The sequence below is a fragment of the Oenanthe melanoleuca genome, chromosome 7 (genome assembly GCF_029582105.1).
Source record: "Oenanthe melanoleuca isolate GR-GAL-2019-014 chromosome 7, OMel1.0, whole genome shotgun sequence".
Taxonomy (NCBI): domain Eukaryota; kingdom Metazoa; phylum Chordata; class Aves; order Passeriformes; family Muscicapidae; genus Oenanthe; species Oenanthe melanoleuca.
This window is the reverse complement of record NC_079341.1, coordinates 18,275,705-18,299,374: the sequence shown is the minus strand read 5'-3', so window position 1 is coordinate 18,299,374 and position 23,670 is coordinate 18,275,705. Positions and strand designations below refer to the sequence as shown.

Below are 23,670 nucleotides of genomic sequence, written 5' to 3'. Positions count from 1 at the left end.
ATTTCAACTATTACAATATTGTTTTGTTTTGACACAGCTTAAAATTAATGCTTGTCACTTCCCTTCAAGATTTTAAGATTTGCCAGTCTTAGATGTGAATAGTTTCATGGACTGGAAGGAGTGTTGAGGTTTGTACCATATCTACCCTTTCAGACCACTGCACTGAGTTACCACATACCAGCTGCTCTTTGGGGATTGCACATATGGGAGCAGTGCTGCAGCAACACAAGCCAAACTCCTTCTCTTCTACATGAAGGTGTGGTGGTGAAATACAAACTGGGGTGGTACCTGGAGGCAGGACAGGAAAGCAGAAAAGGGAGCAAATTGGTTTGAGGGACACATACATAGTAGACAATGAGAAGGAATTCACAGTACAGTCTTTAGAATAAGGGGAAACAAGGAAGAAAGCAAATTTCAGCTTTTTAAAAAAATTAAGAACATGTCTTAAAACACTACTTGAAATTGTTTCAATTACTCCAAAAACCAGTACTGGAGATCTGCAAGAGTTCTCATGGAGTTGTTAAGCAACAAAAGTTGAAAGGATTTCCTGGTTCCTTATCTGACCCCACTCTAAGTTCTGGGAATCTGCTTCATCTCTGTGAATCCACTAATCAGGTAACAGAGGCATGTAGTCTGAAGCATCCATTTCTGCAGTAGACAACGTGAAAGCATGAAATGAAAAGAGGTTAAGGGGAAAAAAGTTATGCTGATGAACACTTAAAATTTTTTTTTTAGGACAAGGAAATAACTCTCAAACACAGATGACTGCTTTACAAGATGAATGAATTCTACTGTTGGCAGTGACAGAAGTACAAACAGTAAAGATTTACTTAAATTAATTTTGTGATTACAATAAAAACTAAAATAATTTACCTCTACAAATCAATTTCCTTATAATTTATACCTACTGAAAAACAGATGCAGCAAGACTGGAGAAATGGACACCTTGCAATATTCTCCTAGCTTTAAGATGACATGTAGTTTATCTGCATCTTTCTTCTTCATATATGGAACAAACCTCTTCGCAGGCAGCCACTGCCTGCACTGAACTATGTTCATCAGGTAAAAAATATATATGGCATGGAAGTTACCTTTCTAGCTGACAACACACAAGAATATATAATCCAATGAAATATTTAAAACACAGCACACTGTATTACACATGTAATTTGTTTTTCATTTCAAGTTTATTAAAACTTTAGCAGTACAAATGATCCAGGTTTTAGATTATCAAAAGACCAAACTGAAGTCCACATCTTTAAAAAAGGCGTTCCCCAAAACGTCTCTAAAACTTTGAGACAATGGAAACATTAAGTCCACAAACTCATCCATGCCTGTCATCATCTGTTCCAGGACTTGTTTCACGATCAGACTTTTTATCCTTACTAGGGGCATGATCTCTTTCCTGACTCTTTGATTTTTGGTTTATTTCTTTTTCTGCTGAGGATCTGGTCTTTTCCTTTTCTTTACTGCTGCGTGAGTATGATTTTTTTGATTCTCTCTCTTTGCTACTTGGTCTCTTTTTTGAGTCTGGACTTCTATCCTGATCTCTACTGGACTTCTTATCTCTGCTAGATTCAGGACTACTACTTTCATGGCTTTTTGAACGCCTCTTCCTTTGGCTTTCACTACCATTCCTCTTATATGAGCTTCTACTTTCCCTATTTGAATACCTCTCTCTGTTTCTGCTTTGACTTTCATCCCTCTCTGAACTCCTTGATTCTCTCCTCCTCCTAGTTTCTCTTCCTCTGTATTTATCTGGTGTACCTCTCCTTTCTCTGCTTCTTGATCTTCCTCTCCTTCTTGTTTCTCTATCTCTATTCCTTGAATAGTCCTTACTTCTACTGCGATCCCTGTCCCTGCTTCTTGATCTTCCTCTCCTACCCCTATCTCTGCTTTTGCTTCTATCCCTTGTTCTGCTGCTGGAGCTGTGTTTTCCTCTAGCATGCTCACGCTCTTTGCTTCTTGACTTGCGTTTCTCCCTGTCTTTGCTCTTCCTATGCTCTTGTTCATTATTTCTTGAGCCTGCTCTTTTACTTCTCTCCTTGCTCCTACTTCTTTCTTTCTCTCTCCCTCTAGAATCATAGTGCTTTTCTTTTTCTCTACCTTTCTCATGGTCTCTCTCTTTGCTTCTTGATCTTAGTCTCTTTTCATCATGTCTGCTGTGCCTGGAGTCTCTCTCTTTACTTTTTGATTTCTCTCTGCTTTTACTATGGCTCCTAGATTTAGCTCTCTTCTTGGCTTTGCTTTTGTTATGCTTGTCATTTTTTTCTGAATTTCTTCTTGTCTCCCTGTCTTTACTGCTGGATTTACGATCTTTTTTCTTCTCCTTTTCTCCTCTTCGGCTTGGACTTTCAGAAACTTGCCTGTGGTCTGATATTCTTCTCTCTCTTCCTCTTCCTGGGCTCTTTTGATTATCTTTCTTGGTTTCATTTATTTCACTCCTTGGAGAGAAAAAGATACAGTTAACTTCACATCAGATCATTTGTATTAATAACTATGTATTTGCAGTAGCATGGTCAAACTCAGACACAATTAAATTATGGAATAACAAAGTCAGCACCCTGGCTTCTTGAAAGCAATTGTAATTGAAAATCAAAGATAATAGGTACTACTTTTAAATAAACAAACAAAAAAAGAAACTCAGAACTAAAAAAAAAAAAATTAAAAAAAAATCAATACATAGGCACATATTTCAGAAAGAAGTAATCTTACTTGTCTCCTTTTATCCACCTTTCGCCACTAGACACTCTCATCCTTTGAGCTCTTTGCATTTCTTGCCTCCAATGTGGAGGAGTTTCACTGCGCCGGAATCGATCTCTCGACCTGGATCTGGAAGGCGTCCGGTAACGCTTGGGGGAAAAAAGAAAAATTATTCCTTAGCTTGAATTTCATGTGCTGTGATTCCTCAGCAAGATTTTCACCCCTGGCAGTCGGTTCCACGTAGCCCCTAACATGACACTTCACATGTATATACCAAGTTTCCACTGATAAGTTACTAACTTACTAAAAATGTATCTGATATTCAAGTAAAGAGGGAATACAAACTGTCTGATCAGAAAACTGATTTTAAGGTTAAGGTCTACTTCAGGATTTTTGTAGTCTGACCAGAGGTTTTCTGCTACTTTTAATTCACACAAAAGCTAATGTTGTTTACTAACAATGAAGATTTGCATCTTTGACAGGCAATGCAAAAACAATACTTCACACTTGTTAAGGATTTTACTAAAAATGTGAGGGATAAAGATTTCAGTTATTAAAAATGTTTGCTACATGCAGCACATAGCATATGGCTTCACAATATTAAAAGAGACAATTTGACAACTCCTCCCTGCCAAAAAGGGGAGAAGTCTTCCCCACATTCTTTGCATGGATGTCTTACTGGTTCTGTGTTCACTTACCCTTTGTGAGCTAGTTCCATTCACCAATTTAAATACTACCATATTAACTTAAATAAAACATTGTTATGGTTTTTTCTCACCCCCTTCTTCAAACAGACCCAGTATGCAAACAGGTAATTTGATTTTCTTTTCTGTCCTCCTTCAAGCCACAGTCCCCAAATCAATTATGATGCACTTCTTCTTTTTTTTAAATCTACTCTCCCAATGAGTATGATTAGTAACACCAGCAGTGAGACTGTGCTACCACCTTGCTTATTTTGAAGAACAGATTAAAAAACATTTACCCTTGGTCCTCTTCCTTTTATTTTCCTTCCAGATCTGGTGACTAACAGCCTTCTCTGGTACATTGACTGTGAATTTGATAGATTACTAAAAAAAATTAAAAAAAAATAAGGATATTGTTTGTACAATTAAAAAAGAAGGAAAATCAATATTAAAACATCTTCAGAAACTAAATGAAAACACACAATTTTGTTTCACAACAGACAGTAACATTTACACAGTAAAACTTCAATTTGTGACCACAATAATTTTTCAAGATTTCCACGTTTTTCAATTTTTGAAAAAATAATAAATTATAGACTCAGACTGGACAGTTGCAATGCATTCAAATGAAATTGAGCCAGTCATTATACATTCTTTATTCACTAAAATATTTTTCAAAGACTAAGCCTTTGTTCTAGGACAAAGACAATAGTTTCCAGTAAAGGGAGAAATCTGTTTTTCTTCCAGCAGTGCTTACAACATGGAACTGTTCAATATGGAAAAGATTCAACATTAGAGTTCTAAAACAGTTATGTGACCAAACTATGGCCAGCACATAGTCAGACTTAAATCAGATATATTTACCTCTCTCTTTCCTTCTCTCTGCTTTTTCTCTCTTTTTCCTTCTCATCTACTTTAGGAGGACTTTTCCTCATCAGGAAGCGATTTTCAGGTACAGGAGGAATTTCTTCAGGACGGACAGTAGATAATGGCTGTGCTTCAGTATTTTCATCTTCACTTTCACTGGATGAGCTTTAATTTTGTATAGACAATATACATAATGAGTTATTTGGATGAGAGAAGACCTTTCAATCTATTTAAATAATTTAGAAATTCTCTTAATTCAACACACATTGATACCACAAGAACTGCAGAAAACAGAGCAATTTCAGAAACAACTTTTTTCCCTCCATGATATCTTTGTTCCAAAGCATACAACTGCAGTAGATTTCTGACCAATACATTTTCTCTACTAATTCCAGTGGAGCAACACTGAACATATATATACACTCTCTATTTAAATACAACATTTCTTCTTAGTTTATTTTCTTTAAAAAACACTATCAGGAGACTAAAAATTGAGATTTTACACTAGCATTTGTAACTGTCTACAGACTATAGTAAACCCAAGCAATTTACAAACTTCTGTGAAATGGGCTTAGGTGCACAGAAACAGTGTTTAGGCAGCACTGCCCTATGTGAACGTTTCTTAAATTTCACTCTAGCTTAGAAAAACGTGACTTTGTTATTTTTAATCTAATAGTCTTGTTACAGTTCAGTGTGAGATAAAAGTGGTGTTTGTGCACATTCTCAGAAGCAAGACTGCTTTCTCAGTTTTATTATCTTCCAGTGAAACTGCAAGAGTTTTGGCATATCAGACAAAAAAAAATTAAGTTAATTTATTAATTTTGTGTTTAATTTTATTATATTCCTGCATATTACATTTTTCTAAGTTCTACTGCATATGGTTCAAACTGACTGTACAGAAGTAAATTTATAGCGACAAACTATCCCTACCCATTTCAAACCTACTACTCCTTCAACTTTTCAAGCTAACTGAAGTCTTAGTCCATTCCTTTATTCCTTTACAAGCTGCAGTACACAGGCACATGAACATGACCCTTCACAGATCAGAAAATTTATTCTTGTATGTGGAAACCAACTATCTCCCAGACTGCAAAATCTGCACTGCTAGTTTAAAGAAAACTAGTCTGTAGTTATAAGACAAGAGAATGGTACTGTATGGTGTACATGTAACAAAACAAATCTCAAAACTGACCTTTTCTTGCTTTTCTTTCTCTTTTTCTTTTCTTTCTTATGTTTCTTGGAATTTCTTTTGTGTTTCTTTTTTCGTTTTTTAGATTTCTCTTCTGAAGCACTCTCAGAATCCGATGATGAATCAGAAGATGATTCTGAATCGCTTGAACTTTCCGAGTCACTGGATGAGGAAGATGACTTGTGTCTCTTCTTTTCTTCTTTCTTGGCTTTAGATCAGAATAGCAAAGACACATTTTAATATCAAACACTTCTAAACTAATCTCAGAAAAAAACACCCCAATTAGTATCTGTCTCAGATTCTTATAATTGTGTCATGAGATTACTTCATCAAAATTGGCATTGTTGTTTCTCCATAGTACAGTAAAAAATATGGCTAGAAAAACAAGACATTTTTTGTAATTTGGATTTATGAAACTTTAAGTCTGAAATTTATACTGTCAAGCACTTGCAGAACCATGTAAGTTTTCTGATGATGTTTTATACAACATAAGCTACATACAAAGAATTCTTTAAAATTTATTCACAGCATGTTTATTAAAAAAAAAATTGTTTAGCTTCAGGTTTCACCTGACTTCATCAAATCACTAATACGAGAAATTTTGAAACAGAAAATAAGGGGCACAGATTGAACCAAGTACTCACTGAATTTAGCTCACTATTCTAATTTGTCAGGTCTTACATTCAGAAAGCCGTGATACAAAGAGTGGTGAAAGGTTTCCTCTTCACAGTGATGCGGCACACTCGCTTCCAATTGAACAGGCTGAGATAACACTTCTGGGTGACAACAAGCTAGCTGGAGCTTAATTCACAGAACCGCATCAGAGATGTGGCATACATCCCAACAGAAACAATCTTGCCCTCTTTTTATGGTCAAAAACTTTATGGATACTTTTTTTTATGTTACATCATTAACAAATCCCCACACTGGTAGAGTGGATTAAATTCAATCCCGCTGCACTAAATGTCATTCAGTTTTCAGCTTAGCATCACAGACACAAGTCATAGCTGTGTGACAACAGAGATGAGCTCAGCTGGTCAGAGCACAGTGTTAACACCAAGGTTTGATCCTGGTATGAGCCATTCACCTAAGAGCTGGAATCATGATTCTTGTGGGCCCATTCCAACTCAGAATGCACTGTAATTCTGATTTACACACAGTGTTTTCTGTGTGTTTATTCACAAGACTCACTTGATACAGACTAACAAAGCCTGACAACCCACTGAAAAACTTCTGTCCTTCACAGAGTATATTGGTCTTCCAGTCACCTCCAGGTGCAGTATAAACTAGCAAGTACTCTTACTAGTTTAGGGCAGCCTGCTGATTGGAATCAGCCCATTCTCATCAGAAGTTTTTAAGGTTTCTTGCAAAATGCTTCCAAAAGACACTTCTCTTTATATTTCTGATTTTTCTTGTATGCCCAGAATAAGGTAACTGCTCTCTGTTCTCAAACTTTTGCTCAACATCCTTACTTTGCACTATATTTAATAAAAAGTCTCTGTAATATTTTGTATCAGTTTTAGATTGTCTAAATACATACATATTTACAAAATATAACAAGTACATATTTATAAAACAAGCCAAACATTTTTCTAACTAATTTCAATCAAAGGAGCCAGGTGTAGGCCAGGTGGCAATGAAAAAAAACCTAATGGCGCCAATATCCCTCCATGGCACACCAGGCCAGCTATAGCAACCAGAGTTGCCAAGAATGCTGCAGTACTGAGTCAGAGGTACAAGAACATAGACAGGTGGGTAAAGACAACACGATTCAAATCCTTCCAGAAGCCTGTTGTTCTCTTTTAATTTTTTTGCATTTATTTCATTCACTCTTTGGATGACAAGCATTTCAAAGCCCTGCCTATAGGCTCTAAGTCATCAGACTGCTCAATGCCAAAAATTTCATTTAGCCATTCAACAGTTCTAGAGTGGATTTCAAAGGGAGCATTGCAATCCAATGAAGACATCTATGTGAGTATCTCATCCCCTAATTTCACTCATCTGTACCTGTACTGCTCCATTTCCTAGTTACATCATCTGTGCATTTCCTAAGAGATGCCACGCTCCAGAATACCTCCAAAAATCCCATAACTGTATCCTAATACATGGCTTGACTCAGAACCTTTCAGAAGTCAGGCGTGAAAAGATAATTTTGCTTGGAATTCTGTGGTATTGAAGAGATCACCTCAGATGCCAAAGTCATTCTGCCAAATATCACAACATATGAGCAAAAAGGAGGTGAAAAACAAGAAGCTGAAGTTCAAATGCTTGTATTTTCCTTTGGCCAAAAAACCCATTATTCTTGTGCTTGAATATCCTTGGTGCAACCCTTCCCCAGTATATATCAACAGAACGTGCTACGAATGAAATAGCAGGATGATCCCTCATCATAACTCCTCCAAACCAAGCATCCTGTCTTTCCACTAATGAGATTCTCCATGGTGACAGGAACATTTTTGATTCTGCTTCTCTTAGAAAATAAGGTTTGATCCAAGCTCTCATACTATGTTCAGTTCTGAAATTGCAGAGCAGAACATCCCTTCCAGAAAGACAGGTTCTGGCGTATTCCTCTTTAAGAATAGTTTATTATAAAGTGTATGAGCTAAAGGGCCAAATCCAGGCTTTTATAATCTAAGTGACTGATTTGAAGAGTTACCTTAGAGCAACCTGAAACAAGTTCAATACCTTCTGAAGAAGTACAAGTTATCACATAAAGTCAGACTGCCACGAATCTTCTTAACATAGCACTATTTGATATGACAAGTGCTTGCCAGCTTTGGCAAGCTAAAATGTAACTAGGGTAAGAAAATTTAAGACAGGAGAAGCTTTGGAAAAAAAGCATGTATGACTGTTCTTTAATGTCTTTTGCAGCAACAACTTTTAAGTTCTTTAGAAGACTGATCGCTCTGTAACACTATTCACCTTTTCACCAACTGTGCCATCATCTATCTTTAGTAAGTTTCTAAATATTTTTGTAACCAGCCAACATGGAAGAAAATAAACAAAATTACCTCATATGTACAGTTCAACTTTACCTTTGGATTTTGGAATTAACTCTCCACAACTCAGTATGCGTACTTCAGCATATGGTTTACTAGATGCATCTGTTTTCTGGTTTTCTATTTCTCTCACAACTTCCTGACCTGAGATGACTTGTCCAAAAACAACATGATGCCTGAAGAATGCAAACAAAACGAAGTATTCTTAGCACTTAATTTTCTCAAGGCAGTTCCCAAATATATGTAAGAAGAAATTAAGAGATACTTACCCATCTAAATGAGGTGTAGGTTTAGTTGTTCTGTTGTTTCCAGATTTAAAGAGAAAGACAAAACCAGTATTAGTGAAAAGCAGACAGCATTCAAAGCATGTAATCTACACATAGGAAGGTGAACATTATTTTGAATGCACTAATAAAATTGAGCAAAACCAATATATATCAGTCTAAGTTTGTGCGCAGTTAAAAATATTTCATGTTTTATATGTTAAACTACCTATTCAATAAAACACTTTGATTATTGCATTTTACTGAAAAAAAAAACAAACAAAATTGCACATAAATTTTTAGACTGAATCCTCATACAGGATATAGTAAGTTTCTACTCATTAAATTACATGAATACTACGAAGAACAGATACAAAAATCTGCAGGAAAAATGCAAATAACCTTCTACACATGAGAAAATAAGTAGCAAACTGGAAGAAGTATCTGCATGTACACATTATTTGACACAGAAACAACTGACTCTCTCTCAGCTTTCCACTATACTAGCATTACCAAGGCATACATGTCAGTTATGGCAGAACAGAAAATGAGGATGATTGGGATAATGATAATTTAGAAATCCCAAAATAAGGTTTTAATGCTGACATCCCCAACTTGTTATGTTAACTATGGCCATGAAACACAGGTAAGAGTGATGTATTTTGAGAATATTTTCTGTAGATAACTTAAAGAGTCTACTGCAATATATTTTTAGAATTTAAGTTTTACCTATAAGTAAGATTATATTGGAAAGCTATTTTGTGATTTAAAAAAGCTCTCTACTACTTTGCAGAGCCCCCAGAGCTGTTCTTCTACAGTTCTGAAAACAACTTATTAGAGTACTAAGAATTTTACAAGAAACTAACAGGTTTGCTTTATTGCCCAAGTTCGAACACAGCTACTGAAAATTACCAAAAGCCCTTTTGCGCAGAAAATGAAATACAAGTAAGCACATTAGGGGTAAAAATAAGCACATTAGGAAAATGGCTACTTCCAGGCAACTTGGCAGAAAAACATCAAGTTTGGCTTTTCAAAATTTGAGCTAATCTTCAATATTTGAAAGGATTCCCTTTACATCTTACAAATAGCAAACCATATATGCATTTCAAGACATTTCAATACTTACATAAAGAACTGTGAACCATTTGTATCTTTCCCTCGGTTGGCCATTGAAAGGAGAAATTCTTTGTTGTGCTTTACAGCAAAACTTTCATCTAAAGAAAGTGTTTTCAGTTACTTTTTAAGCATACAATATATGCTTAGGTAAATGCTATTGTCTAAGTCAATTAACCCTAATTAAATAAATCTGTTAGTCACTTGAATAAAAAGTTGTATTAAAAATAGACTAAAATAAAGCTATTTTTAAAACATATCATTCTGTTCTTTCTATATAATAAGGAGAAATATGAATCAATGGTTTATAGCCTAAGGGAAAAAAAAATAAATTTAGCATTCTTGCACAAAAGATCTGTCCTCCTACCAATGTTAGCAGAGATGTTTAAGCTGTTGCTCTATTTTTCTTTGGAAGAGAAGCTGGGTATTAACTATTAATAAATCCCTAATTTTCAGGCATTTTGTTGTTCTGTTTTTTTGTTGTTTTTTTTTTTTTTTTTTTTTTTTTTACATGGATAAAACCAAATATCCCAATATCCAAACATGGATAGTTTGATAGCAATCCCAAACAACTTGTTTGTCTGGCAGACACAAATTAATTTATCAACTTGGCTGTTAAGAATATTAGTTTAACTTCAATGACTCCTACTTTTTATGACCAAGTAATTGTTAATAGCTCAAACTAAACCTCAACTAAACTATGAAATAAGTGTAAAATGTAATCACTATTCTTCATTTAAGACACCTGTAAGAAACGTCTCATTTCTTTCCCAAAACAGCAAAAAGGCTTTTGGGGGAAGGAAATTCTTCAGGCGTGAGGACATTTGTTCAATACTGTTCAGATACAGATGGCAAGAGGATGTATTAACAAAGGAAAATGTAAAATATTCATAATGCTACTGTCACTAACCACGAAAGGAATGGTCCCACTTTCCAATCACCTGTACAATAGCATCAAATGTCAGTCTAATCCTATGGTGCATCAGTTAATTGATCCACAAAAGCAAAACCTTCTACAAATTCAGTTTCATACTGTAGCCAGTCAAGTTGAACAGCCAGCCTGCTATTGCCAGAAGACATGTGGAGGCTGTGCTCATTTTTTCATTTCTCCCAGCCGTACATTTCCTCAAACCCAACTACTCATTTGTGTTGGTTCTGATGCTTGCCAAATTATTTAATTTGATCCACTCACTAAGATGGAAATATATAATTTTTTTGCTGCAATAACCTTTAGGCATTTTAATAAGCTGAATCAGGTTAAAGTTTGATCAGAGAGTCAGTGCAAGGTAAGGCCTCCTCCCTCTTCTGGCAGTTGCAAACTGTTGATTCCACTCAAGGTCTGACATAAATTTGCAGCCTGGCCCTACTACAGCAGTCAATAATTTTTCTGAGTGTTTCAAGCTTGTACAACAACCAAGGGTAAAAAAAAGAAATATCCAGGAGGGGAGAGGGGCTTAACCTCGCCTGGGTGGCAGCCCCCAGCACGTGGGCTAAGGAGTAACACAACAACTGCTCCTAGAAACACATGCTCCACTACATTCTGGACAAACACAGGCTGAGAAACACAGCAACTATAACTTCTTCTGCAAAACTGGCTGAGGAAGAACCAGGACTGTAAGAAAACTAAAAGTTCTATCATTAATTCATCTTGGGTTCAGGAAAGCAGGGCTCTATGTGTTCTTTTAAATAAAAATTTGGAAGGAAACCCAACCCCATCAACACCTTTCTGCTTTCCCTTCAAAGACAAGACCATCCCCAGCTTTTAGCTAGCTGGTCAAGTCAAAAGTAAATGTCTAAAATCAGCAACAAAAATGTAAATCTGGTGAAAGGGACAAATGCAAAGGAGTTCAGGTTTTAGTTCTTCATTCATTAAAATTTGTAAGATTCATATCTTAAAAGTAAAATAACTTAAACATGATAGTCAAAGGCCTTCAAGACCAGACAAAGTTTTTTTAAAAAAATGGTTCAGGTTTACAGAACAGAGACTACAGAATGTAAACGTGATTGTTTATTTTAACATCAAAATAGAACAAACTGATAAAACTCTTACCTTCAAAAAAGCCACCATAAATGGATTCCCCTCCTCTGCCATTTCCTTAAAAGAAGAAAAGTGACAGTTAAAGCAGTGATTAAGAGAGTCACATTATATGGAAGGTGCTTCATTATACTGATGTAACTGCATCCAAGTCACTGACATGACTCTTCAAAAAATGCAAACACAATCAAGATGCATCTTTCTAAATGAAAAGCAAAAAACTTGGAAAACAAGAAAGCATTCTCCACCGTATGCAGCAACAATCTCTCTTTTTTCTGTATCTCCCAGCAGCAGACACAATATTTTATTCTCACACTTCAACCTTTTAATAGGAGGTGTTTATTTCTCTGAAATCTTGAGATAACTTGAGCAAAAGTGCATGTGAGCATGCACATATATAAATTGATTATACAGGTTCTCATGGAGAGGTTCTCACACAGAATAAAGGGGAAAAAGCAGTGATATCTGTCAGAGAATAATTAATGTAGGTAAATGGTTCTATACAGAACTTCTGCAACATTTTATTACATCAGTGGTAAAGTTTTCTTTAAAGATTCATGTCATACCTTCACTGAAGTCACCTCCTTGGATCATAAAATCTTTCACAACCCTGTGAAACAGACAACTTTTGTAATGCAATGGCTTTTGGGTGGACTTTCCTGTACCCTTTTCACCTAAAGAAGAGAATGAACAAAACCAAAAATTACTCTCTGCATCTGCAGAATCTTCATGACAAAAAAGTGCTATGTAAAACATTCAACTAAAGTTATCTTCTATGCCCTGAAAAACCGGCTTGTGAGGCAGACACTTACCTGTAATACCAGTAAGAAAATGACATTTAAGAAAGCAGTGCAGAAACTACTTTCTCTCCCTACAGTTATACTAGAACTCCTCCTTACTGACATTAGTATACAACTCTGGTCACTTCCATGCAGATTGACTGAAGTTAAACATCCAGCTTATATTTATGACAACTGGTATTGTTCAGAAACATGCAAGGAACAATCAGATTTGTAGTTAAAACACAATAAGGTTAAGGTACCATAAAAACTTGTAAGAAAGTCATAGAAGTAGGGGGGGAAGGAAGGAAGAGGACTCTCATTCCCTACTCATGATGACAATTGTCAATCTTTCTCCCTTGCATCAGCTCTGCTGCTTAATCAAACTCTGCTTCAGCTACAACACAATGACCTCTCTCTCCGCAAAGAGAAAAGATTTCTGCTGAATTAGCAAGATGAATGGTAGGTCCTGTGAACACAGAGCCAGCCTCAAGTTAACAGTAAGGTAACCAGTGGGACTTCTGACCACTTCCCCTTCATGCTGGCAAACCATTAGACAGCATCTTCCTATAATCTTATCCTGAGCAATTAAACTGACAACTTTTTTCAGGGGCAATTGCCTATGAACTCCATCTGTAACAGACTGGTATCTCCATATGGATTTGAATAGCTAGAAAAAAACCCCCACTCTTGATAGGCACTCTGATAAATGTGAAGCTGTGTATGTTTCACTAACTCAACGTATGCCAGGAAAACATGGAGCTGTTGATCCCTGTTTTACAAAGGCAGCACACACTTTTCAAAACTTTCAGAAAAAAATTGGGTAAAGAAAACAAAAATTAAAAGTTTGAATAATAAGCTGATGATCAATATCATAAACTTCCTGCGTATTTTTCTCGCTATTCTTATATGTGTTAAGGCAGCAAAATAGTTCAGGATCTGAATTTGATTATGGATGTCAGCAACAAAGGATGAACTTAAGTCACACTTGTTGCCGACCTGAAATGCTGTTGAAAGAATTCAATTCACAAATAAAAAGCAGTAGTAGGGAGTGACACCTTTATTCAATAATCTGACTTTTGGTTGACAGCAGATCAAGAATGCCATGATCATGTGTTAATGCAGCCACAGCCATTAAAAATCATTAAAGTTCAAATTTCTAAACAATTTTGATAATTTGATTTTGTGGCAGAAAACCTATTCTCAGATCAGATAATGCCTACATTCTTGCAGACTTCCTGAGTGGTGTGTTGCATGTTCTAAGTTAACTTAACATGAATGTAATTATCTATCCACACCTGATTTAGATCATATTAGTACTGCAGAGGGGTTCACTATTAACAGCTACAGATCCTTGACCTGAAAAACAACCAAGCTGGAAGGAAAGGAAGCAGAAAAAGCTGAAGACAGAAAGCAGATATGCTATTTATGTATTCACAAAGTTATTTTTGTGACAATAAACTCAAGTTTTGCTAAGCTGTCAGAATTTCAACAAAAGTATGCAGTCCACAGGAAAGCAATTCTGTTTGTAAATGTTTCCAAGAGAGAATCTTCTGAGTATTTTCCTCAAGAAATACACTTTCAGTAGTAGAAATTAGCAGTTTCCATCAAGAAACTAAAATAACAGAAAAAACAACTGATGAATACCAGCACTACCTTTCAAATTCCTCAAAGTATCATGAGACTGAAAAGTAAGTCTGCATGGTTGACCTCTTGCTGGCTACCTTTCAAGACTTGATGATGTTATATAATGTGAACAGTAATATCTGTGCTATTAACAGAAAATCAGCTTACTGTGCCTGTATTTAAAGTTGGTTAGTATATACTCCCTGCAACACACTAAGCCAAAGCTACAACGGCTTTGACTCTACATCATACATGGAGGATCATATGTGCACATCAGCTAAAACTTTGGAGGTGTCAAGAACCAATGCTGAACTTATTTTCATATTTAAGAAAACATCATGAAAAATAATAGACATCTATTATTAAACTAATTAACATGGTATGACATAATTACAGATTAAATAGTAAAATCTACAAACCTGTGCAAAGGCAGCGAAAATTCTCACATGTCTTTGGACACACATCTGAAAACAATTCAAAGACCACTCTTCCAGCTGGAAAAAAAAGCACCATATTTATTGTCAAGTTAAATTGTATTTGTATTATTCCTATACATATTTCATATTAATATCATGCTACTGAATCGTTACTTTCATTTTCTTACCGGGTACATTGTTGATGGCTATGTCAAAAAAGCAACGAGGTCTCTGGACCTTTACTCCCATGGCTTCGGAAGTCTAAATACTGTAAGTAATAAAAATAAAATTTAGTTTTTCCTTCTGTATACTGAAATCATGTGTAAGTCAATACAAAAGTCAACAAAACCTGCAGAAAAGCAAACAAAAAAAGCCCCACACAGCAAATATAAGCATTTTTTAGAAGTTCAGAAAATGCCAAGTACTTTAGATCATTTTCACATGTTGTAGCCACAAATGAGTGATTTTCTTCATGTTTGCTGCAATAACATTAAACTTGAGTGCTATACTTCAGGTGGGGAAATACAAAAGGAAAAACACTGTGAGGTATGGGCAAGACTTTAGCAATCAATTTTCAAATTTCAGAATTCAGTATTTCCTGGATTCCTGTCATAGCAGTTACCAGGTATTGCTCCAATTAGGATCCAAACCATTATGGACAAAAAAAAATACGAGGGCGTAGCTGTTCCACAACTGCCGCCAAATGAAATTATTTTAGCTTTTCATTGTTTCTTTTCCTTTTGTGTCACTGTTTATCTCTTGAGACACAATCACTGGTAACATTAGAAAGATGTATAGATGCACAATGTTGCTTAAGGACATGGTTTAGTTGTGGACTTGGTACTGTTATAATTACTATTTGACTCACTGGTCTTAAGGAGTTTTTCCAATGATTCTATGATTCCTTATAGAGAATTTTAATGCAACTTTTCCCTTAGACTACATAAATCCTTTTATTTTTGTGTAACAAGCTATGTCTTAATTCCATTTGCATCTCCAACATTCCAACATTATGTACAATCATATTCTTTTCATTTTCTAAATCCCTATCCTCTCTGAGTTACTTCAGCCTGGGGGAAAAAAAGGCCTAAACAGTGACAGCAAAAGGATCTGTAAGTCATGAGTACCTTTTCCAGAATTTGGAATAAATTTGGAATATAATCCATATATTTTCAGTCCTAATTATTTTTTATTGCCAGAAAACATGGGTCAAATCTAGCTGATATACTGCACACCTCTCTCCTAAAGTTTCACTCATAGTTGTATCACAGAACACCTTTGAAAAATTCAATTGTCACCATCTGTCACTCTCAGCATATGAACAAGAGGCTGTAAAAAATCAAGACAGCAGTGTGATCATGTTAGTCTATATTCTCTCTACTTGTGCTGTCACTCCTAACAATTTGCTAAGATTACACAGCAAAAATCACAAGAACAATGCAGGACTGGCTTAAATTAAACACCATTCAGTAGTTAATTATTCATGTGATTTTTAGCATGACAAGATTTTTAAAAAAATGCAGAATCCCACTAGATATTCTCTAGGTGTGTAACAAATACATTCATACACACAAGCCAGACATGTCCAAAGCAGCAGGCTTATCTCAGTCTGCTTGAACTGAATTAGCATTTCTCTCCTATTAGTACAACCAATTTTGTAGCCAGCAGAGAAACCAATAGAAAAGATGCCCATAGCTGAAAACTTGGTTGTTATCAGGTGAGCAGGAGGCTGCCCAGGTCACCACACTGCTAGCACAGACTGCGAGCAGTGCAAGGAAGAGAGGGGATGAGATCGGTGGGAGTGGACAGGCTGCTTTCAGAACTGAGACCAGCCAAAGCACAGCCACTCACTGTCAGCAGCACAAGAGATTACACAGCTGCATGGAGATACTTTTCTCAAGAAACCTTGAACAATAAATGCTATAATAAATGTTTGGTGCTAGAACTGCCAGTTCTAACTGAACTGAGACCTCTAATGAGCATCAGTACCACAAGTGATTGGCTTAAGTGAGAAGGAATTTCCTGCTTTACAAGCAATTTACTTGAGAAATGTAGAGGTATGCCTTAACATTTATAGACAGTATTTTAGCCAAAATAAATGACAACTATCTTAATATATGACAAGATTTTTATTTCAAACACTGATAAGGACTAAAGCTAAGTTGTGAAATACATGTATCTATGTCAGTCAATTTTAACTCTGTTTTGTAGAGGGTGGGAGAAAGAAAGCAGAAATTCTACCCAACTCCCTATCCCCACCAAGTTTTCTCAATTTGATGTTTTTCTACCTCTCCATTGTTTCATGAACAGTGGAACAAAGTTAGCCCATGTTCTAACCATGACCGCCAGTGTACCCTGCACTGTCTCTAAATCCTCCATAGTATCCCCTAAATCATTCTAAATGACAGGTATGGCAATGGATCAGTATGAACCCCCTGAATTGACAAACACCAGGCCAAGCAAATATACCTCACTCTCAAACTCATGGTGCCTGGAAAACCAGCCTAAGATATCAGTGACATTTATCCAACCTACCTCACAAGTCAAGTGAGTATTTCTTCTCCAATATACTTAAATATCCTTTGCACTGTTATTTCAGCCAGACCTTTTTCTGATGTGCTACAGGGAAAACCAAGTTACAAATAATCCTTAAAAATAATAATTTCTACTCATGTAGTATGTAACACCAAACACAATCTTTTACATACTCATTATTTAAAACCTGTCTGTATTAAAAGAAAGTACAGGGGGTCTGAATGTTAAATACAAACCCAACAAAGAAAACCACCAAAAATATGCCAAGAATAAAGTCAGAAATTATCAACAGTGAAGTCAGAAAATTCCATGCTCAGTAGAACTCAGTAGCTTACATGTCTGATAACAATAGGGCTTAAATGACTTGTGCTATTTCTCTCTCAAAATTTATTTTCAGTTAGAACACAGATATTCTTAACCCTCAATACCTTGCATTTTTAAATTGTGAACTTAATGGAATTTCTCTAGTGAAAGGAATATGAATTTGATAACTTGATGTCAGCCCAAAAAGATGCTTACTACACTTACATTAAAAAAATGTACTATGCAGGGTGATCTTGGTAAGTCAGCTCACTTTTTCATTCCAAAATTCTAAGAAAGGACAAAAAAACAGCCTAAGGACTACTCTGAAATTTTCAAGTCACTCATCATTCTCAACCACTTCTGTTTGAAGAGGCTCTTACTAAGTCTAAGTAGAATCTATAACCAGGAAAAACCCAAAGCCAACCAAGCACCTAGAAAATCACTTCAGCATATCTAAAAAAAGGGCTTGTTTCTTTTATGTCTGAAAGTAGAATTACAGCTCAGCTTAGAGCATATTGGTATCTGTTGACAAATACACCAGAAGTACTTAGTCTTGTCATAACAGCTGCATCTACAACCAACATTTCACCAACTGTGTCCCTCAGGGTTCACATTACTTCACATCTGCATCAGCCTCATTTTGTTTAAATATTTGCAGGATAAAGCTGTTCAGCTCAAGGCCAGGCTGCCAGCAGCTCTTCTCCTTCAAAATGATCTGTGCCAATGGAAAAAGCTAACTACCCCAAACAGTTCACAAGCATCTTTCTCCCACAGGAATTATCACTAATATTTGTTGATATGCTTAAAAAACACATCTTGGGGAATTTTGTTTCCAAAATCACCAGTGCTAGCAGGGATCTGGTAATACTTTTTAACACATACCAGAACCTTTTGACTGAACTGGCTAGAAAGCACTCACAGATGAACATCAACTGAGTTTCAGCATGTCATGCATCCCAAAGACGGTCACAGCAGCAGTATTTCCTATTTTTATAGGAGGGAAAAAGCAACCTTCTTTATAACTGTGCTGAACTACTGATTTGTTTCAGTCCCAGTACAGGACAGAATAGTAAGTAAAGATATATTTAGTAGGAAAAAGATATTGTGCCCCATTCCTTTGCTTCCTTCCTTGTCATCACCAGCTCTTCCAGATTTTGATTTTCTCCTTTACCTTGCCTTTATTTGTGCTTCCCTGCATCAATTTACAATTACCTGCACTGATCTTCATTCAGTGTCCAAATGAAGTGATCAATTAAGTACACAAATTCGCATTCCTAGCATTTAGTTTCACACCATCTACAAAGACAGTAAGACTAAACTACATTGATACATATTTCAAAGACAGGCATGTAGAATCTCCAGAAATGTATTTTAAAGCAAAACTTTACATTCAGAAAATGCAAATGCACAGTGAACACAGAATATATATTCTTTAAGGCTGTGGCTGCAGTCACTTGAAGACAATATTAATGTGGGCTGATACTACAATAGAGGGTTCCTACACCCATGTGTTTAGCTTGCATACAAGTGGATATCTGGCTGCATAAAAACCACCCTTTCCTCCTCCTTCCACAGAAAGATACGACAGCACACATATCAGCTTAATGTGATGGCAGAAGCACAGACTAAAAATGTTACAAGTTCTTTCCAGTATGTATTAAACTAGAAGTGAATTTATGATTGTCAAATGGAAGACATGAAAATTTGTTCATAGTGCCATTCCTGTGACAGAGCTTGCAGCTGTGCTCATTTCACTAATCAGCAGCACAGGACTTTTGTTGCCAAATTTAGGAATAAGGTGGTACACTAGAACACATTTCAGATTTGTTTTATGATGTCTTTGCAATAACATGGATATAACACACCTATTAGAAAAGAAGAAAATATTTGCTTTCTATACAGGTCTAGGAAATTTATTCAGGGAGACTTCTAGTCATCATTAAAAATCATGCATTATAAGCTTTCTATCTGACTGTCCCTTCAAAAGAAAAACCAACCATAAAATAAAACTTTAAATATTTTTGCAGGCAAAAAGGCATTGACATCACTTTTCACCAGGCCTCCTCCTCTACAATGATGTTACAAGTCTTTACTGGACTACTGACATATGATTTGTTTCCCTCTAAAAACAGAAATCAGACACCTGACAATATCAACCCTTGTCTTACATGGACATGAGGCAAGAGAGACTTAAGAAAAGATCACCCTTAGATAGGTCCTGACTAAATATGCAGTACCTACTTCTAACCCTACCACTTTCAGTATGACTTTCTGTGATTATGAACATGAATTTAATCTTCTTGTACTAAAATATAAGGAATGCACACCCAATTTTAACACCTCAACTGGGAGAGCATAAGATTCAGCTGAGAAGGCAGTAACATTCTGGAATTGTTTACACAGAATTATAGGTTCCTCCTAGATCATCCCCTTAATTTTTCTAGAAAAGGGATACCTACAATGAAAAATGTTAAAATATCCAACCACGCTCTTGTCACTTGCAACTAAAAATTTTTGTTGTTGAGTCTTAGTCATGATTTTCTATTATCTAATTTATGCTTAAAGCACTTATTTTCCTTTTGATTTGTGAAAAATACAGGTGTTTTCTGTCAGGTCTGTACACAAGTAAGTGAACTTATTGGTGTGAATTTGAATAGGCCTGAATCCATGAATTTTTATTTTAAACTTAAAAAGTGCTAAGAAAAGGCAAGTTTATGCTTTGCATGAAAGGGGAAAAAAACCTTTTACAGGGTGTAATCTCCAAGTCACGTAAATCCCAAAATGAACTTCAGCAGTGGAATCCTTTGCTACCTGTCACTGAAGATGAGAGTAAGGCAAGACAATCATGCAACAGTAGGAGACAGCTCTGAATGCAGACCCATGTGTCAACCATATCCAAAAAACCCTTGCTGTATTATCTTTTATTCTCATGTTCTACCCCTTTCTCTACTCCTCTAGATCCTATGCTAGATTCTATGCTTCATCCCAGCCTCTGACCTAAACCTTACTGCATTAAAAGATGGCTACATTTTTTCCCTGGCACTCACTGACTCTGCTTCCAAATGGAAGCTGGATCCTAAACTACCATCACATGAAGGAGTGGACTGGTGGTAGTGGAGAAATCATGCTGCAACACAGTAAAATCCTTCACTCCATTACATCTTCTTCACTCTAAATTTCCTCCTAATCCCCAGATTTTCTGAGATCCTATTTGGGAAAAAACCCCAAATCTTCTCTTGATAGAAGCTTGATGACTGCTACCTTATTAAAACAATAATGTTTGTCTCACAGAAGAGAACTGAAAGAATGGGAAGTCTTAATAAGAAATACAGTCCCAAAGGGTGCTCTCAGAGAACTGATGCTCCTGACCTTTTTATGCCACCCTTCAGATCTACTTCACATACAGGAAACTACATTACTTCTGATATATTTATAAATAATTTTTACAAACTGATAAATCAAGCTCTGTGAGTTTAGACAAACAATGCTTCATAAATCATGTCTAACTTACAAATTGTTAGCATATTTTTATCCTGGTAGCACCTAAAAATCTGAGCCACGCTGGACCCCAATGAAATGGGAATAGTGAAACAAAAGGGTGGGAAAAAGACTAAATGAAAAAAACAACATAAAACCACACCAAAAAACCCACAAAAAAAACAAAACAAAACAAAACAAAACAAAAAAAAACCCAAAAAACAAACAAACAAAAAAAACCCCCAAAAAACCAAAAAAAATAAAACCAAACCAACCAACCCAAAAAAAAAACCAACCAATGAAAAAAAAAGCCAAACCCTAGTAACATTTATCCTTGTCCAAAGAACAGCCTCTTCTGGAGGGCAATACAGAAAAAAACCCATGAAACCTCCAAAGTATTCTCTCAGAAAAAACACATCTTAGAAAATAGACTACATGCAAGATAATGGTCTGACACTTCTCTTAACACAGGTCTCAGATGACTACTAAATATAATTAACTTGCCCAGTTAAACATTAGGAAACTACTGGCCAAAGCGACTTTATCATTATTGATAAACTTTCTAATTGTGACTGAACTTAAAGGCAGCGTTTACCACAATAACAGATATTCTGTCCACAGTTTCAGTGAACTACTTAAGTCTCTCCAAGTCTCTTCAGCCTCCAAGCACAGCCATATATACGCAGCACTTATGGTTTGGTCATGGCTGCAAACAAAATGAGCCTGAAACTCAATATTCATACAAGTCTTTGGAACGCCTTAGGAAATCCCTAAAAGAGCGAGGTAGAAGAGTCTCCTGCCAGACACGGTAGCTCCTGAAGGCTCCGCTTCCCTAGGAGAGGCCTGCAGAGGGGAGAACATGTGGCACGCAGACAGCCCCGTTCCTCCCTCGTCTAGGGGAGGAGAGAAGACTCATTCAAACTCCCCAGCAGCACCCCAGCCCGAGCAGGGCGCTCGCTGCGGGCACAGAGCCGCGATTAGCCAGGCTGCCGAGAGGCACAGCCGGCCTGGCAGAGCCGACCCCCGGCGCGATGTGCGCCAGGCCCCGTGCGCCGCTTCACCCACCCCTGCCGCTCCCGCCCGCCTCGGGCCGCGCTCGCAGCTCCTCACACCCCTCAGGGCCGCCCTCACCCGGGATGCGCCGGGCGCCGCGCTCCGCCTGCCCCCCGCACACGGGCGCCCGGGCCTTGCGAGGGGCGTGTGCGAGGAGGCAGCGCGGGCGGCCGCCCCAGGCCCGCTCCGAAGCGGCGGCCGGGCCGGCCGGGAGGGGCCGGAGCTCCTACCCGCGCCGTGACCGAGCCTCAGGCCCGCGGTGCTGCGACCGCCTCTTCCAGCGTCCGCTGTCCGCCCAGCCCCCGTAGCGGCCCAGGCGATGGCCCGCACTCGGCCGCGCCGGCGGCCGGCGCTGCCCGGCGGTGCGGCCGGCACTCACCCGCTGGCGGCCCTTGCAGCCCCGCGCTGCTCAGCGCCGCGCTGCCGCCATGTTGGAGCTGGTGCGGCACGGACTGCGTCAGTGGCGGACAGGGCGGGAGCGGCGGCCCGGGGGCGGCGCGCCGGGGGCGGGCGGGGGAGTGCGGCGGCGGGAGCGGCGCTGTCCCGGCCCGGGCAGGGTGCGAGGGGTCTCGAGCGGCGGCACAGCCCAGCCCGGCGGCGCGGGCCGCTCGCGAGGAGCCCGAGCGGCTGGGGGAAGGGCGCCCGCCTCCTCGGCTCGTCAGCGGCGCTCCGCCCCGCCCGCTGCCCCGCGCCCCGCCGCCGCAGGCCCGGGCGGGCGCGGGAAGGAGCCAGAGGGGCTGGAGCGAGGCGGTGCACGGGCCCTTTCCAGCCAAACGGGCTCGACAGTAGTGGTGTCCCTGCCGGCGCGACAGCCGCGGGCGCCTCAGCGGTGAGCCCGCGAAATGGCCACGGGTGGTCAATGAACCGTCCTGCACGGCGCTGGAAGCGCTCTGGGTTCCTCCAGCAGGACACCTCGCTAGGGCTTGGAAAGAATTAAAACGGGAATTTGGGCCAATTGTGCAAAAAATAAGTAACTGATAATAGTATTCCATATGTATGTACTGCAATTCAAAGTTAATTTATCTTAAAACTAAGGAATGAAAGTTTATGATAATGCCTAAAGTTGTGAGCACCTTCAAAATTAAGACTGGCACTGAAGAATGTACGTCCTTTGATGGGATTTAATTCAAACCAGTAGGCATTTGGGTCAGTAATCACATACATAATGGCAAGTAGGAAGTTATGTGACTGGCTGATGAGAAGTTTGTTAGAAGTAGAAAATCCAATGATCTTCTTATAGTTTTCTGAAACGGACACCTGTGAGTACTGAAATCCTGAAGAAGCTGGTGAGTGAACATCTGTTCAGTAAATCAACACTGGCTTCAGGACGGTATGCTTTGTTAAGTCTTGCTTTCCTCCCCTAAGTTTCCAATTTAAAATGTAACAAAATTTTATCTAGCATTTTAAATTTAGTTTAGGCATTTATTTTATCCAAACGTACTTCACAAGTCAAAAGTGAAAAGTTCAGCATCTAGTATATGAAAAATCTGTATGATTTATGGAAGTCTCCTTCATATGAACATTGAATTGTTTTCTACTACAGTTTTCCTCTCAGATGCCTTGGAATTGTTATGTGGGTTTGCACAAGGCCTGACATTCTTGAAAGAGGTACCTTATGTGCCACCCTTG

General features: G+C 38.0%; 1 protein-coding gene across 2 annotated transcripts; it reads right to left on the bottom strand.

The window, feature by feature from the left end:
* Positions 1-1,168: 1,168 nt before the first annotated feature.
* Positions 1,169-22,685, bottom strand: PPIG (peptidylprolyl isomerase G). 2 transcript variants are annotated; one of them, XM_056495892.1, is made up of 14 exons: positions 22,421-22,619; positions 17,209-17,292; positions 14,862-14,941; positions 14,677-14,751; positions 12,419-12,526; positions 11,868-11,912; positions 9,831-9,918; positions 8,711-8,740; positions 8,478-8,617; positions 5,446-5,650; positions 4,251-4,418; positions 3,686-3,770; positions 2,716-2,852; positions 1,169-2,444 (listed from the first exon to the last, which is right to left on the bottom strand). In XM_056495892.1, exons 3-14 carry the CDS (start codon positions 14,920-14,922, stop codon positions 1,325-1,327), a joined length of 2,262 nt encoding a protein of 753 aa, XP_056351867.1. In that variant the 5' UTR covers positions 14,923-14,941; positions 17,209-17,292; positions 22,421-22,619; the 3' UTR covers positions 1,169-1,324. The 2 variants fall into 2 exon arrangements, with proteins under 2 accessions (XP_056351867.1, XP_056351866.1); XM_056495891.1 differs by lacking the exon at positions 17,209-17,292 and having other exon boundaries at positions 22,421-22,685.
* Between the last annotated feature and the right edge of the window lie 985 nt (positions 22,686-23,670).